At 41.9% G+C, this 13,360-nt stretch overlaps 1 protein-coding gene across 2 annotated transcripts in view; it reads left to right on the top strand.

The window, feature by feature from the left end:
• LOC102114478 (mucin-5B) overlaps positions 1 to 13,021 on the top strand; it is a 44,642-nt gene extending 31,621 nt beyond the window's left edge. For both annotated transcript variants that reach the window (XM_088057660.1, XM_088057661.1), the window contains 18 exons: positions 156 to 397; positions 905 to 1,082; positions 1,377 to 1,627; positions 2,055 to 2,238; positions 2,755 to 2,947; positions 3,600 to 3,778; positions 4,485 to 4,554; positions 4,699 to 4,820; positions 5,193 to 5,224; positions 5,659 to 5,836; positions 6,440 to 6,544; positions 7,209 to 7,249; positions 7,816 to 7,938; positions 8,867 to 8,962; positions 10,288 to 10,416; positions 11,302 to 11,341; positions 11,988 to 12,111; positions 12,660 to 13,021. In XM_088057660.1, coding sequence (XP_087913786.1) covers positions 156 to 397; positions 905 to 1,082; positions 1,377 to 1,627; positions 2,055 to 2,238; positions 2,755 to 2,947; positions 3,600 to 3,778; positions 4,485 to 4,554; positions 4,699 to 4,820; positions 5,193 to 5,224; positions 5,659 to 5,836; positions 6,440 to 6,544; positions 7,209 to 7,249; positions 7,816 to 7,938; positions 8,867 to 8,962; positions 10,288 to 10,416; positions 11,302 to 11,341; positions 11,988 to 12,111; positions 12,660 to 12,834 — 2,462 coding nt within the window. In that variant the 3' untranslated portion in view covers positions 12,835 to 13,021. The remainder of the gene's footprint in view (positions 1 to 155; positions 398 to 904; positions 1,083 to 1,376; positions 1,628 to 2,054; positions 2,239 to 2,754; positions 2,948 to 3,599; positions 3,779 to 4,484; positions 4,555 to 4,698; positions 4,821 to 5,192; positions 5,225 to 5,658; positions 5,837 to 6,439; positions 6,545 to 7,208; positions 7,250 to 7,815; positions 7,939 to 8,866; positions 8,963 to 10,287; positions 10,417 to 11,301; positions 11,342 to 11,987; positions 12,112 to 12,659) is intronic.
• The last annotated feature ends 339 nt before the right edge of the window (positions 13,022 to 13,360 follow it).

Here is a 13,360-nt window from a genome sequence, read left to right as displayed (position 1 = left end):
TGGGTGAATTGAATGTTCAGCCACTGAATCACAGGAACTGCAGACAGACAGTCCCCTGAGCATGGCTATTGGGTACAGATAGTTAAATGCAGAGCTGAGAATGCAGCTGCTCTGTGATTAGGCCTCAGGCTAACACTTGGGTTTCGCCCTTGCAGGAGAAAATGTTTCTCTGCCAGTGAATGTATCAGGTCGTTGTGCTTACTCCGTTTGCAACAAAACGTGTCAGATTGAATTAATTTGGGCAGAGTGTAAAGCTGGTCATACTGAGACCCTCAAGGTCTGTGATCCACATTCTGAAACCTGTCCACCAACACCTGCTCCTGGTGTAAAAAAACAAGTTCCTGCTCCCACAAGGACTTCTGTGAGTGATTGTCTTGCACTCATTCCTCCCAGAAAGGTGAGAGACTTTGAAGACGTGTTTCATCATTCATCATTCCACCATTCATGCATTTCCTGCAGCCAAGATTTGGTGTCTCCTCTGATGCTGATATCCAGCACTGCAGCTGGACTGTAGGTGTGGCTGAATGAGATGATTTAGAAGTATGCCAGAAAACCCCACTGAAAGAATAAATTAAAGATTCTTCTGTTCACCTGAAACACCTAAATGATTTTAGGTGAGCAGAGTTATCTAAGCTGAACAAAGACTAGGAAGCCGCATCTGGCAGTGTCCTACCATCAGAAGTGGTCAGGACCCTAATATATATACCTAAAATGTAGATACCAAGGCTCTCTTGATCCCTATAGGGTTCATATTGCCTGATTTCCAGAGCCAGAGTAGACACCAAGTTTTGCCATGCTAGACAAATTGAATGGAATGCAGTTGCTGTGTGTGATTTTAAAGATTTTGTGACATTACTTTGTTATTTGCCTCTCCTCTTTTTTTTTTTTCTCAATTAATCAATAGTTTAATGAAACATGGAATTTTGGAAACTGCTATACTGCCACTTGCCTGGGAGAAGGAAACAATATCAAATTGTCTGTCATAACTTGCCCACCTCAGCAACCGAAACTCTGTGTCAATGGCTTCCGTTTCACAAACCACTCCGATGAAACCGGTTGCTGTCAAGTCTCTGAGTGTCAGTGTAAGTGGCAGCAAAATTCCTGAAATTTATGTTATGTTCAGTTGGGCCTCAAAAAAGAAAAGTCTATCTGGTCAGCATCTATATTATGTTCATATCAGTTCAGTAGGATACAATGATATGGAATCCCATCTGAAATTTGGGCTGTTGAAAGCAGATATCCTTGCTAGAGTAGTTTTTCTTTATCAAACTGGGTATTTTTTAGTCTCTGACTGGAAGTGAGTTAAAAGGTCAAAACAGCTTGTACTCACAAGCAGCTCAGAAGTCAAACTTGAAGCCTGTCATTCTGTCTTCTAGGTATTTGCAGTGGATGGGGAAATGAGCATTATGTGACTTTTGATGGAGCATATTACCATTTTAAAGAAAACTGCACCTATGTCCTTGTGAAGTCAATTCATCCTGACTCTCACAACTTCTGGATTCACATAGACAACTACTACTGTGCTGCCACTGGTGGAGCAATTTGCTCAATGTCCCTTATCATTTTTTACTCCAAGTCTGTTGTTATTCTGACACAAGCAATGGAACATGGAAAAGAAACAAACTTGGTAAAGTATTTTGTTTAGATGAATTCTCAAAATTATTTTGCTGTAGTCATATTACTGTACTGCCAAATGTCCTGTCAAGACAAAGGATTAAGCTTGTAAAATATGGAATGGATAAAAAATGCAATTACTTTACTTCTTCTCGTTCTTTTTTTGCTTTGTGTTAATAAAATCTGTGTATTCTAAAAATCTGGGAAATGATCACATAACTGAAAATTGTGGTTTTTGTCCTGATATGAGTATTCAAATATAAATTGCAACATAATAAAAAGGACTATTAGACAACTGCTTTAATGACTGCCTTTGACAGACATCATTTGGTGCACCTAAGGCCTTGAATTTGTGCTGCTCTGCTTTCCAGTTTCACTAATAATGTACCTTACTCAATGAAAGAGTGTCCATAAAGACCTTTTTATTCTTTTCTTTTTAGATTTTGTTTGATGATAAGAAAGTTGTTCCAGATATTTTTAAGAATGGTATCAGGATAACCAGTTCTGGCCTTTATTCCATAATTGAAATACCTGAATTAGAGGTTTATATCTCCTATAGTCGACTTGCATTTTACATAAAACTCCCTTTCAGCAAGTTTTATAACAATACCATGGGACTCTGTGGTGAGTGTACTCATCAGCTGACAAAATTTAATGCTCTGAATTTTCCTCCTTCTATCTCTCATTCTCTTGTAAAATCTGTAAATGCTTGCAACTTCACTATTTCTCACAAATGTTAAGAAATTTATTTAATGGAAAGACACTGTCAGGAAATGTAGTTTGAAGCCATATCCCTTCTCTGTTCACAGTCTGTTTGGGATAGAATTTTTCTAGGTCCTTCTTTTTCATCATATTTACTTTGTATAGGAATGTAGGAAATGTGGAGAGTCCTACACCATTTTAGTTACTCTGGCCACCAGGAGGAAATGTATCAACCAACACATCAATTCTGGTTTTCATGAGTAGCTGGCAAACTGTTTCTTCAAACCTGCTCTTTCTGGAAACAGTCTGTGTGAATTTATCCAGGACCCCACATTTGCTCCCTTTGCACAAGGAGGAGAACTTCCCCCCAGATTCTCTCTAAAAGCATCTTTGCCAGCATCAACTGTCCTTGAACTGTCATTTTTATACTGCTACCAGGTACCTGCACCAACCAGAAGTCTGATGATGCTATGAAGAGGAATGGTGAGGTTGTCAAGTCCTTCAAAGAGATGGCATTAGATTGGAAAGTCCCATACCCTACCAACAGATACTGTAATCCTGGTGTCTCACAACTGTCAAAGATTGAGTATCATCAGCATTGTGTGCCTTCTAATCTGTGTAAAATTATCTGGTAAGACAACTCCCAGAAGTATCAGACAAATAAGTCCACGGGGCAGTTTCATTCTTCACTAAATGGCTTGGGTAAACTGATTCTAGGAAATTAAGAAAATACAGTCTTGCATACCTTGTGAAACTGAGTAGTGAACAGATGTGTGTGGTTTTGAGCTTGGCAGATATTTTTCAGCTGCATCAGAAAAATCATTCCTCTCTTAATAGTGTCTGCTGCTTGGCACTCCCTCTGCCTGTGAGCTCTGGAGAGGCCAAGTGGGAACTAGCTATAATTCAATATCTGAAAGCTCTGAATGATATGAAACACAGTCAGAATATAGTAAGCAAATACATGTCTGTTTTTAAAATAATTTTGTGGTTTAAAGAAGGATTTTCAAACATGCTAGCATAAAAATGTCAGCATATAGACTTACAGCTATTAGCTGTGCAGGAATCTTTGCAGGTAGCAGTCCAACATAATATTGTTTCCTTTCAAAGCCTTGTAAAGAATGGCGGGTAAAGCTCATTCTGTATTAAGCTGTGGGAGTGTATTGCCTATGAGAACAATTTGTAGTTGTACCTCCAGACTTTGCCTGGGGCAGGGGGGATGGTTTGGCTCTGAGCTGAATTCTTCCTTGGAAGTAGCCCAAGGTTTTTCTCCTTGCTTTGTGAAGGACCCTGACGGAGTGCCATGGCGTGGTTCCCCCCCAGCCCTACTACGAGGCGTGTGTGGCCAGCGGGTGCTCGGAGGAGCACCCCAGCACCGAGTGCCAGAGCATGCAGACCTATGCGGCCTTGTGCGGGCTCCATGGGGTCTGCGTGGACTGGAGGAGACTGGCGAGTGGACAGTGTGGTGAGCCTGGGGATGGGAGTGCTGAGAGCCTGGGCATGGGACTGCTGAGAACCTGGGGATGGGAGTGCTGAAAGCCTGGGCATGGGAGTGCTGAGAACCTGGGGATGGGAGTGCTGAGAACCTGGGGATGGGAGTGCTGAGAGCCTGGGCATGGGAGTGCTGAGAGCCTGGGGATGGAACTGCTGAGAACCTGGGGATGGGAGTGCTGAGGGCCTGGGGACGGGAGCGCTGAGGGCCTGGCAATGGGCAGCGAATTAAGCCTGGAAAACACCCCCTGGGGTGAAGCAAGTCTGGTCTGCTCTGTCCTCCCCTGCTGCTCTGGACCTGAGAAAAAGCAGGAACAAACCAAAGAGGTTGTTCCAGTTCAGACCTGGTGCAAAACAAGGGGGAACCAGGCCCACTATGTCTCCTGCGTAGCTCAGCCGAGGAGTCCTGTGTGCTCCCCGCAGCTTGGGCACTAGATGGCAACACACCGCTTCTCTGTGCCTGCTTTGCCCTGCTCGGGATCAGGGCGAGCGCTGCTGGTCCTGTCGCTTGCACCGTGCTGGCCCCTCGGCCCCTGTGGCTGGAGCGGCAGGGACCCCCTTGCCGGGCTGTGCGGAGCCGGGAGGTTGCTGCGGTAGCCTGGGCGCTTTGTCCCTTCGTGTCCTCCTGCCTCGGAGGGTAAACGTGGGGTCTGGGCTTTTTAACCTGTCTGTCTCCGCAGAGGCCAGCTGTCCTCAGGATCAGGTGTACAAGCCGTGCGGGGAAGCAAAAAGAAACACTTGCTTTAGCAGGTGGGTCATTCCCTATTAGGCGTTTTTGAAGACCACGATGTGAAAATTGCCGGGGAAGTTTGAAGTTCACATTCCCTTGGGATGTAGGTGTCTTGATTGCCCTGGGCTACGTTTTACATTCTCATTTATATTCTAATTGTACAGAGGAGTCGTTATGGACACCCCTCCCTCCCAAAATAGCACATCGGTGTTTGTTGAAGGATGCTACTGTCCTGATGGAAAAATTCTGCTGAATGATCATGATGGCATTTGTGTGTCTGTTTGCGGTAAGAAAGGGTATAAGTGGTGCTATGGGAAGTGGGGGTAAGAGCCTGACTAGAAGTGCACATTAAGGGGGTTGTTTTGGGTACAGAGAAAATGGGGGAGACCTTGTTACTGACCCTTTCTGGTGAGGCTGGAAGCATTCCAGATTGAGAGTTTCTGCCTGCTCTTATATGCAGAAACTGCAACTTTAAAAAGAAGAATAGCATATTTAAGATGTTTTTGTGTTTACAATCTGTGACTCTGCACTCTGAATTTCTCTTTCTTTTTGTATCTGTTTCTCAGATTTCAATACCTTCCTTCTGTTCCTGTTTTTCTGCTTCTGTTGTTTTCCCTGATCAAGTTACCTTTAAAGTAATATCTAATTCCTTCTATAGGTTGCACTGCACAAGATGGGTCAGTGAAACAGGTAAGAGAAAGGAAAATACTCTTTATCTGTGTTCTGTGACTTTCTTCAAAAATGACTGGATAAGTTGTTTCTTTTAATTCTAAGCTTAAAAGACAGTGAACTACAATGACAGTGTGGAGAAAACAAGATTTTATTAACTCCAGAACTTGTATAATCACTTGAGGTACAGAAATAGAAAGAGCAGTTTGTGAGAATCAGTTTCCTGGTAGAACTATCAGGCTTTCCTCTTGGAAACACATCAACTTGCAAAGGAAGGTGGCAAGTAATGGCATTTTTTCTTACTGTTTCCTTCTTCTCCCTCTAGGATTTGAACTGCAATTTTCCTACACAATAAATTAGGTCAACACAGTCCTACACTGGCTTGCAGCAGGCATTCATTGATATAATGCTTCCAGGTTTTGCTCTCTGAAGTGCTATCCCTCTTGTTTTTGTAGCCTAGAGAGGCTTGGGAACATGACTGTCAATACTGTACTTGTGATGAAGCAACCTTGAACATCACTTGCTTCCCCCGCCCTTGTGCTAAATCTCCACCTATCAACTGCACAAAAGAAGGCTTTGTACGCAAAATAAAACCACGTCTGGAAGACCCCTGCTGCACAGAGACAGTCTGTGGTGAGTAGATCCTTCACAAGGCCATGACATGGCATCATTTGCCTTCATCAGTGATCCTAAAGTGAGATGTGGTGTCCAACTGGTAGCAGATTCAAATAAGACACTGGAGTGGTTATCTCTTCCATCTATGTTCCAGGAGCTCTTGCTACCAGAAAAGAACTCCTCTGGTCCAGCTTGTACTCTAAATTAATGCCATGACCTGACAGACATTTACACTGGAAAATCCTCTGTGGATCACTGGGACCAGCAGGTGCTCCACAGGATCCTTTGACTCTTGTTCTTCTGAGATGAGAGGGTGATCCTTCCACAGAGACTCACCCAGTAAGGGAGGATGTGTTCATCTTCCAGACTTCCCTAAGGCTTCTTGTGGAGGTTCCTGATATGTTTGCCCTCAACTTTGCATTTGCACACTCCCAGTCCCAAATACCCACCACAGCACAGGAGGAGCCTGCTCCTAAACCTGGCCATTCCCAGTATATATACCAAGACACAGGACAGAGGATCCTGGCACTGGTAATAGGATGTTTTTTTCCAAGCTCTGTCTGCAAGTAATGCTTCTGGATGGGATGCTTTGGCTTACTTTGTCTCTGCTGTCTATTGCAGAATGTGATATAAAAACCTGCATTATCAACAAAACAGGATGTGACTTAGGTTTCCAGCCAGTGGTGGCTATGTCTGAGGATGGTTGTTGCCCTATCTTCTCCTGTAGTAAGTGCCTTCTTTCCTTAAGTTAATTTATTAATTCTTTGAAATATTTGATTTTTCTAAATGAGTTTTACAGCATGGCAGAAGCCTCTTCCCTTCCCACTCAGACTTTACAATTGGGCTACTTTTTTCCCTTTTGTTTCCCCCTTTTACTTCCCCCCCACTTTATTTTTTTTTTTTTCTCTTTTTTTAGAATAACTGGTTCAGGTTCTCTGCAGCCAGAAGTCAGGGAGTGTAAGCTGTTGACCACATAGTGAATGAGGGTTAAACTGAGCCCGTCCAGAAGCTCTGCTGCCAAATTATATTTCCAGATTCACACCCCTAAGCCCATTAGCTTTGTTACCAGCATGGTGGTTAACAATAAAGAAAAGGTCAAGTAATTTCAAGTATGGGTAAAAAAAGCCATAAGGCAAATAGATTTTACCTTATGGAAAATACCAGGGCAGAAAATTATCCCCACTTGATGCATAACATCTAAGCAGATGCTACATGTGGGTTTCTGAATACCAACTAGCACCATGTACTAGTTGCTTTTTTTCCCCCTATTGTGTGGGCTATTAAGTTCAGCTCTACTCTTTGACTTCTCTAAATCACTCACAATTCAGAGATTAATAAAGTAACTGCATCATTCCTAGCACAACCTTTTAATTTATTTTTTTTCTTACAGTACCAAAAGGTGTATGTGTTTCTGAAGGAGTTGAATTTAAGGTAGGTCTTCTTCCAGACACTTCCTCCTAACAAGTTAATGTTGCCTGAGTCAGAATTATCTGAAGTTCTTGTTTTCAACACTTACACAAAAAGCAGGATTAGAATGGCCTGTAATTCTTTCCTGCCAATAGTCTCCCTGCCAACCCCAAGCAATCTGTGACTCTGGGATAGGTTACTGAATACGTAATGCTAGAGGACCAGTAACTTGCTTACTAAAAGAGATCTTGCCTATGCTTTAGAGTCACTGGGTCAGAATTGTGATTGAACACAAGTTTAAAAGCTCATTGAATGCTGTAAGATTATTGCTTGGTCAAACTGACCAAAAGTAGGTGCTTGGAATTTATGAGAACTCATTTAACATCATTGATACACTTAGGAGCATCAGGCTTGTGTTCATTTTGTGATACCAGTGGTGAGGTTTTAGAGATCTGGTTGTATATTCATTTCAGGATATCCTTCCAAAAATAAACCTCGTAAGCATTAGTTTTTTCAATAGGTCAGGGGGATGTTTATTCCAGAACCCTCTGAATTCTTGTCATGGTTTTCTCTCTCCCCTATATTTCCAGCCAGGGGCAGTGGTGCCTAAAAGCTCTTGTGAGAACTGTGTGTGCACAGATGAACAGGATCCTGTGACACAGACCAACCGCATCCAGTGCCTTCCAGTGCAATGCCAAACCACCTGTCAGCAGGTCAGCACCTCCTTGACCACAATGGCTGTTGAGTTGAAACAGGGACAGTGTAACTGCTTTATCTGTGCAACACGGCAAAACAGACTCTTCTATTAATTGTTTTGTAAAATCCTTTTTAGGGTGTCCTGTTATTTTTGCTCCAGCAAATTTAAGAGGTCACCCTTGGAAAGGTGCCCTGAGGGAAAATGATTGCAAACCTGTTGAAGTCTGATTGCTGGAAGATGTTTGGTTCATTTTGTTGATGATGACAATTGTCAGTTCATAAATGAAGATTGTGAGGAAACTGCACAGTGGTTTATATGTTTCCAGACACTTTCACTTGTGAGCGGGGAATATTCAGTTACTTCTCAGTACTTGTGAGAATTAGCGCTCAAGTTGTTCAATCTGTTACTGAATATAAGCAGGGTGGTAGCTTTTCCATTCATCCCCAGATAAGGACAGATGCACCACCAATGTTAAAAATGGACAAAACCTTTCATTACACTTTTTCCTGAAGCCAGCCACACCCACGGCCACCAAAAGACCAATGGACACCCAAAACACAGGGGAGAAAATCTTCACATGTCTGACAGCAATAGTTCTTGTAGATAATTATATAAGACCAAGCAGTGGTGGTAGATTGTTCAAGTAATCATGTGCTAAGTTAATTTATTTGACCTCTTTTGTGTATTAGTCTGAAGAGAAGAATAGTCAATGACAGGGTCTTCATGGCAACTGAAGTACCCAGAAGTCATTATGCAGCAAGGCAGAAAAATTACCAGCTTTGATTGACAGGCTTAATGTGGTTCCAACAGGTTTCAAAAGAGAGCAAAATTGAAACCAGAAGGTTGGCTCATTTCCTCTGCCATCTTCAGTGTAGCTTTGATCCAAAGATGCTTCAGCAACAAGACACAGTTAACATGGATAAATGGAAACTTTATTCCCACAGGGTTTTCGCTATGTGGAAGAGAAGGGTCAGTGCTGCAGCCAGTGCCAGCAAGTGGCATGTGTGGCAAATTTTCCATTTGGCAATGTGACCATTGAGGTAAGAATTTCCTTGCTCTGCACACAAGGATGAATTATTGAAAAGACCTCAGCATTTTTTCAACCAGTGTCATGCATTTCAAGGCTGGGAGGACCTCAAGGAGATGTAAAAATGTCTGTGTTTCCAAAGTGAATGTAGATGTTTATATAGCTGTTCCCTGCTGTGGTGCATCTCACAGGCACTGCCATGTTGACAACAATATTCTCTGGCGGGAATGGAAATCATGTTACCTCCACTTCTCTTTGCATGAAATAGCAAGAAAGAATTTGCAAGGGATGGTGATGCTGTAATACTGCTCTTGCAGAGATACATGTGCTAGCTTCACATCACACTGCTCCCATCTGAAGCAGTTTGATTGTCTTACCCTGAAGATACAGAGTGTGAGCAAGCTGATATATCTGTGCTGCCACTGGTTCTGAATCTGCTGAGGCAGAAATCAAGTGACACAGCTTTGTAGCGTTCTGTGACTTGGTAACACACACAGCTAATACATCATGTCTTGTCAATGTAGCGTTGTGTGAGCATGAGCTGAGCCTTTACAGGATGGGCTTGATGATCTTGGAGGTCTTTTCCACCCGTAATGGTACTATGATTCCATGATTCTAGCTCTTTGGTTTTTTCCTAGCTCTTTGTTTTTATTACAGCCTGCTGCTCCTGTGTATGATTAATGATGCTGTTTGAACCAGTGGCTTGTCTTACATGCTATTGCTTCTCTGACAGCTCCTATGTTCTACATCTTTTCTATTTCATCCTTTTATTCCTTGATAATTTATCTTATAAGCTAGATTTTACTGTTCCAATGTATAGTTTTTATCTCTGCATGAGGAGGCTTTGCAGTTATCCATTAATCTCTATTGCAAAGACTTTTTTGTCCTCTTTCACTCCTTTTCATTTTCTTCCATCTATTAAAAAAGGAAAACTGTTTAAATCCTTTGAAAGAGTTGTTATTCTTTTGTGTTTATTGCAGCCCACAAACATTAACACACCTACCTTCTGGCATTTCTGTTAATACCTTTATGCTCATTCTGGCATTTTTTCATTCTTTTCCCTGGAAGGCCACAGAAGTGATTTTGCATAGACTGGTAGTGGGTGAGCTTGGTATAATTTGTAGATGTGAGTTGCAGACATCTCAGCCCTTTCATAGTGATATGAGCAACCCAGTCTCTGACAGTTCATTGACTTTATTAAGTCAATTTTATTGCTGTACTCCATTAGCTTTTTTTTGTTTGTTTTTGTTGGGAGAGGGGGGGTTGGTGGTTATTTTATTTTGTTTTGTTTAGTTTTGTTTTATTCTGTTTTATTCTGTTTTTTTCTTTTTTTATCAGGTTGGAAAGAGTTATAAAGATCCATATGACAACTGTACTCAGTACACCTGCACTGAATCAGCAGGCCAGTTTTCCTTGACTAGTACAATAAAGGTCTGCCTACCATTTGAAGAAGCAAACTGTGTGCCAGTAAGTATTTTACAGCCAGAAAAAGACTTCTGTAATGAGCCCTGATGCTGGCCTGGGAGTTATATTTGCTGTTCTGAATGAGTATTTCTTGATCTTTCTGATATAATCATCCTTGTTTGAAGGAAATGTGCTTTTCCAGCCCTGTGTTCCATGGAAATAAAGCAAAAATATTTGCAAACAAGCCCACACAATTTACATTGTTGTGGGATAAGCACTAGAAAGAGTAGTGTATTGTTGGAGCAATAGCATGGAGGGATTTTTCATTACTTGAGAAACATCAGTGTTATAAAATGCAATTGAACAAGCGGTAACTCACCATGGCTCCTTGGGAGACTGATGAACATAGTGTCTTGTGATATGTGCTGTACCATGAAGTGAGGAAGTGGAACATGAATGAGCAAGGGGTAACAGTCATACCTGGGCTTTCAGCTATTGGTGGTTTCCAGTAACTTTCAGAAGCATTTTGGGACTTCACAGCAGATCAAAGCAGGGACTAGGACAGCCTTGTACCCCAATTAGCTCTGGGGTAGGCTCTGCTCAGGACAGGCTGTTCAATTCCAGGGGCAGCTGTCATTCTCTGGGGCTGGGGTTTTTATGATGGCTTCAATTTGACCTAAATAAGATCAGGCACGTATTACAGGGCATCTTACCTGACTTTAGAGAAGGTATATAGTTCTAAGAAAATTCACTCCCTTCCTTGCTGGATGATTTGTTTTGGTTTGGGTTTTTTAAGCAGCTTTATATATAATTGGTAGGCAAATAGGTCTGATGAAGAATTTGTGTGGATTAGAGATAAGGGACTGTAACAGAACTCTCATCATTGCTACTGTCTGCTTAGCACGGCAGACATCTGAACTGACTATTCTGCTTACTTTTTCAATACAGGGGACAGTTGAGGTGTCTTCAGATGGCTGTTGTAAGACATGTGAGTGCATTAAGTCACTGCTGCTCTATTCCAATACTGTTTGGGCCTTCCCTGCTTGTAGCTGTTTCTACATGCACATTCCACAGACTGAAAGACAGTTTTACAGCAGCAGAACTGTCCTGTACCTCACAGCAGAGAATCTGCCTCATTCTTCCAATGGGAACACTAAAATTTTTTTATCTCCTTTTCTGTGTTTTTAAATAACTGAAATACTATTAGCTTGAACAATACTCCTGATAAGAGAACTTGTAGAAAATATTTTCTGTGTTCTTGCATCTGCAAATTGCATAGAAACAAAGTTTTTTTTTCTGTAGCATCCACTCAGAAATCCTAGGTTGTTATAGAACCACAAATGTAATTCATAGCAATTCTAGAAAAACCTAAACCCTTCGTGTCTCCTTTAGGTCTTGATTCAACAGTATCTTTACATGCTAAAGCTAGTCCACAAATGAAAAAGTACATTGACCAGTGGGGAATCATTTTGCTGAATTAATGCTGCTTTGCACTCCTATATGTGGTTTTTGTTGTGCATTTGAACTGTGAGAAATTTTGCTAGGATGAGATGTCCTTGATTTACTAGCAGATACCTTTCAAAACATTTGTTCCCTGGTCTGAAGAAGCCTAACAGAAGTGTTCTTCTGCCCAGGTATTGACCTACCCCACAAGTGCAAACGCAATGTGAAGGAGCAGTACATCATCCATGGCAACTGCAAGTCAGCTGCTCCTGTCCCAGTGCCCTTTTGTGAAGGGATGTGCAGTACCTACTCTGTGTAAGTACGAAGCCTTTCTCTGTCCTTCTCTGCGGCTTGTCTTCTTGGGTTCTTGTCACCAGTGGGCTGCAGCTGTTTGTCCCCTTCCTGCTGTTTTGAAGGGAACCGGTTGGGAAACTGGGTGTGCAGAAGAGCAGCCATTAGCAATGGCTTCATTGTGATAGAGTGCCTTATCTTAGCCAGGAAAATAGATCCTTTGGGAAAGATGTCAGCTAAATTTATTAAACGTGCTCTTAAAACATGTCCTTGTATGATTTTTGAACAGCTCTAGGAGGTTTTCCTGCCTTTTGTTTTCTGCATGAATTACTCCCTTCTGTCTTGCTAGAATGGGCCTAATCCAAAATCCATGGAAGTTACTGGTATTTTCCCCACTGGTGTCAAAGGATCTGGCCCTGCATGGTCAATAGTATCCTGAGAAAAGGCTTTTATGAATAATAAGAATAGATGAGAAATTTTGTTCCTTAGTAGTAAGTGCATTTGGAGCAGCAAATACAGATGAATTTGGGACCACAGGCAGCAGACTGATGTGAAAAATCTCATTTCTATAGGTATTCTTTTGAGGCCAGTGAAATGGAACACAAATGCACTTGCTGCCATGAAAAAAGAAGTCACAAAGCGAAGGTGGAACTGGTTTGCTCACACCATAAAACAGTCCAGTTCACATACGTGTACGTAGATGAATGTGGATGTGTGGAAACAAAATGCCCAAAGAGAATAACATGAGTGTAGATTAAAGGAAACATTTCATCTCTCATTTAATCCTTCTCTAGTAAGTGAGTAGTTTAGAAAATAGCTGAGTAACCTTCAAATGACCATAGTCGCACTTTTTCTTTCTGATATTATATGCAGTTATGGAAATTAGAAGATTTTACTCTAAATGTTCGTAGAATAAACTGCATTTCAAAGAGGACTTCTTCTCCTGTTTCAGTGATGCTGCTAATGGCGAAAAGTGGCTGATGTCTTTAATTGCACATTGTGGTATAGACCAAGGTTATTACAAGACACTCTAGAGACAACTAATGCCTTTCGAAAGTCCTGCCTGAAGAAAGTGCACATTTTTAAACCATAACCACGTGTCACTTCATTTCCCTTAGAAGGGACACAACAATCACTTCCACAGCTGCATTTCAGGCAGAGGCAGGATTTGGCTCAGGGCCACGTTTCTGATCTTTTCCCCAGTGGTCCCAAATCTACTTTGGCTGTGACTCTGGGTCACTGGAGGAAGTCAGGATAGATTTTTTCCTTCTTC

This window comes from Pseudopodoces humilis, chromosome 7 (assembly GCF_049639895.1).
Source record: "Pseudopodoces humilis isolate 2021_Gansu_Grassland_sample_001 chromosome 7, ASM4963989v1, whole genome shotgun sequence".
NCBI classification, from domain to species: domain Eukaryota; kingdom Metazoa; phylum Chordata; class Aves; order Passeriformes; family Paridae; genus Pseudopodoces; species Pseudopodoces humilis.
This window is presented reverse-complemented; position numbering and strand designations above follow the sequence as displayed.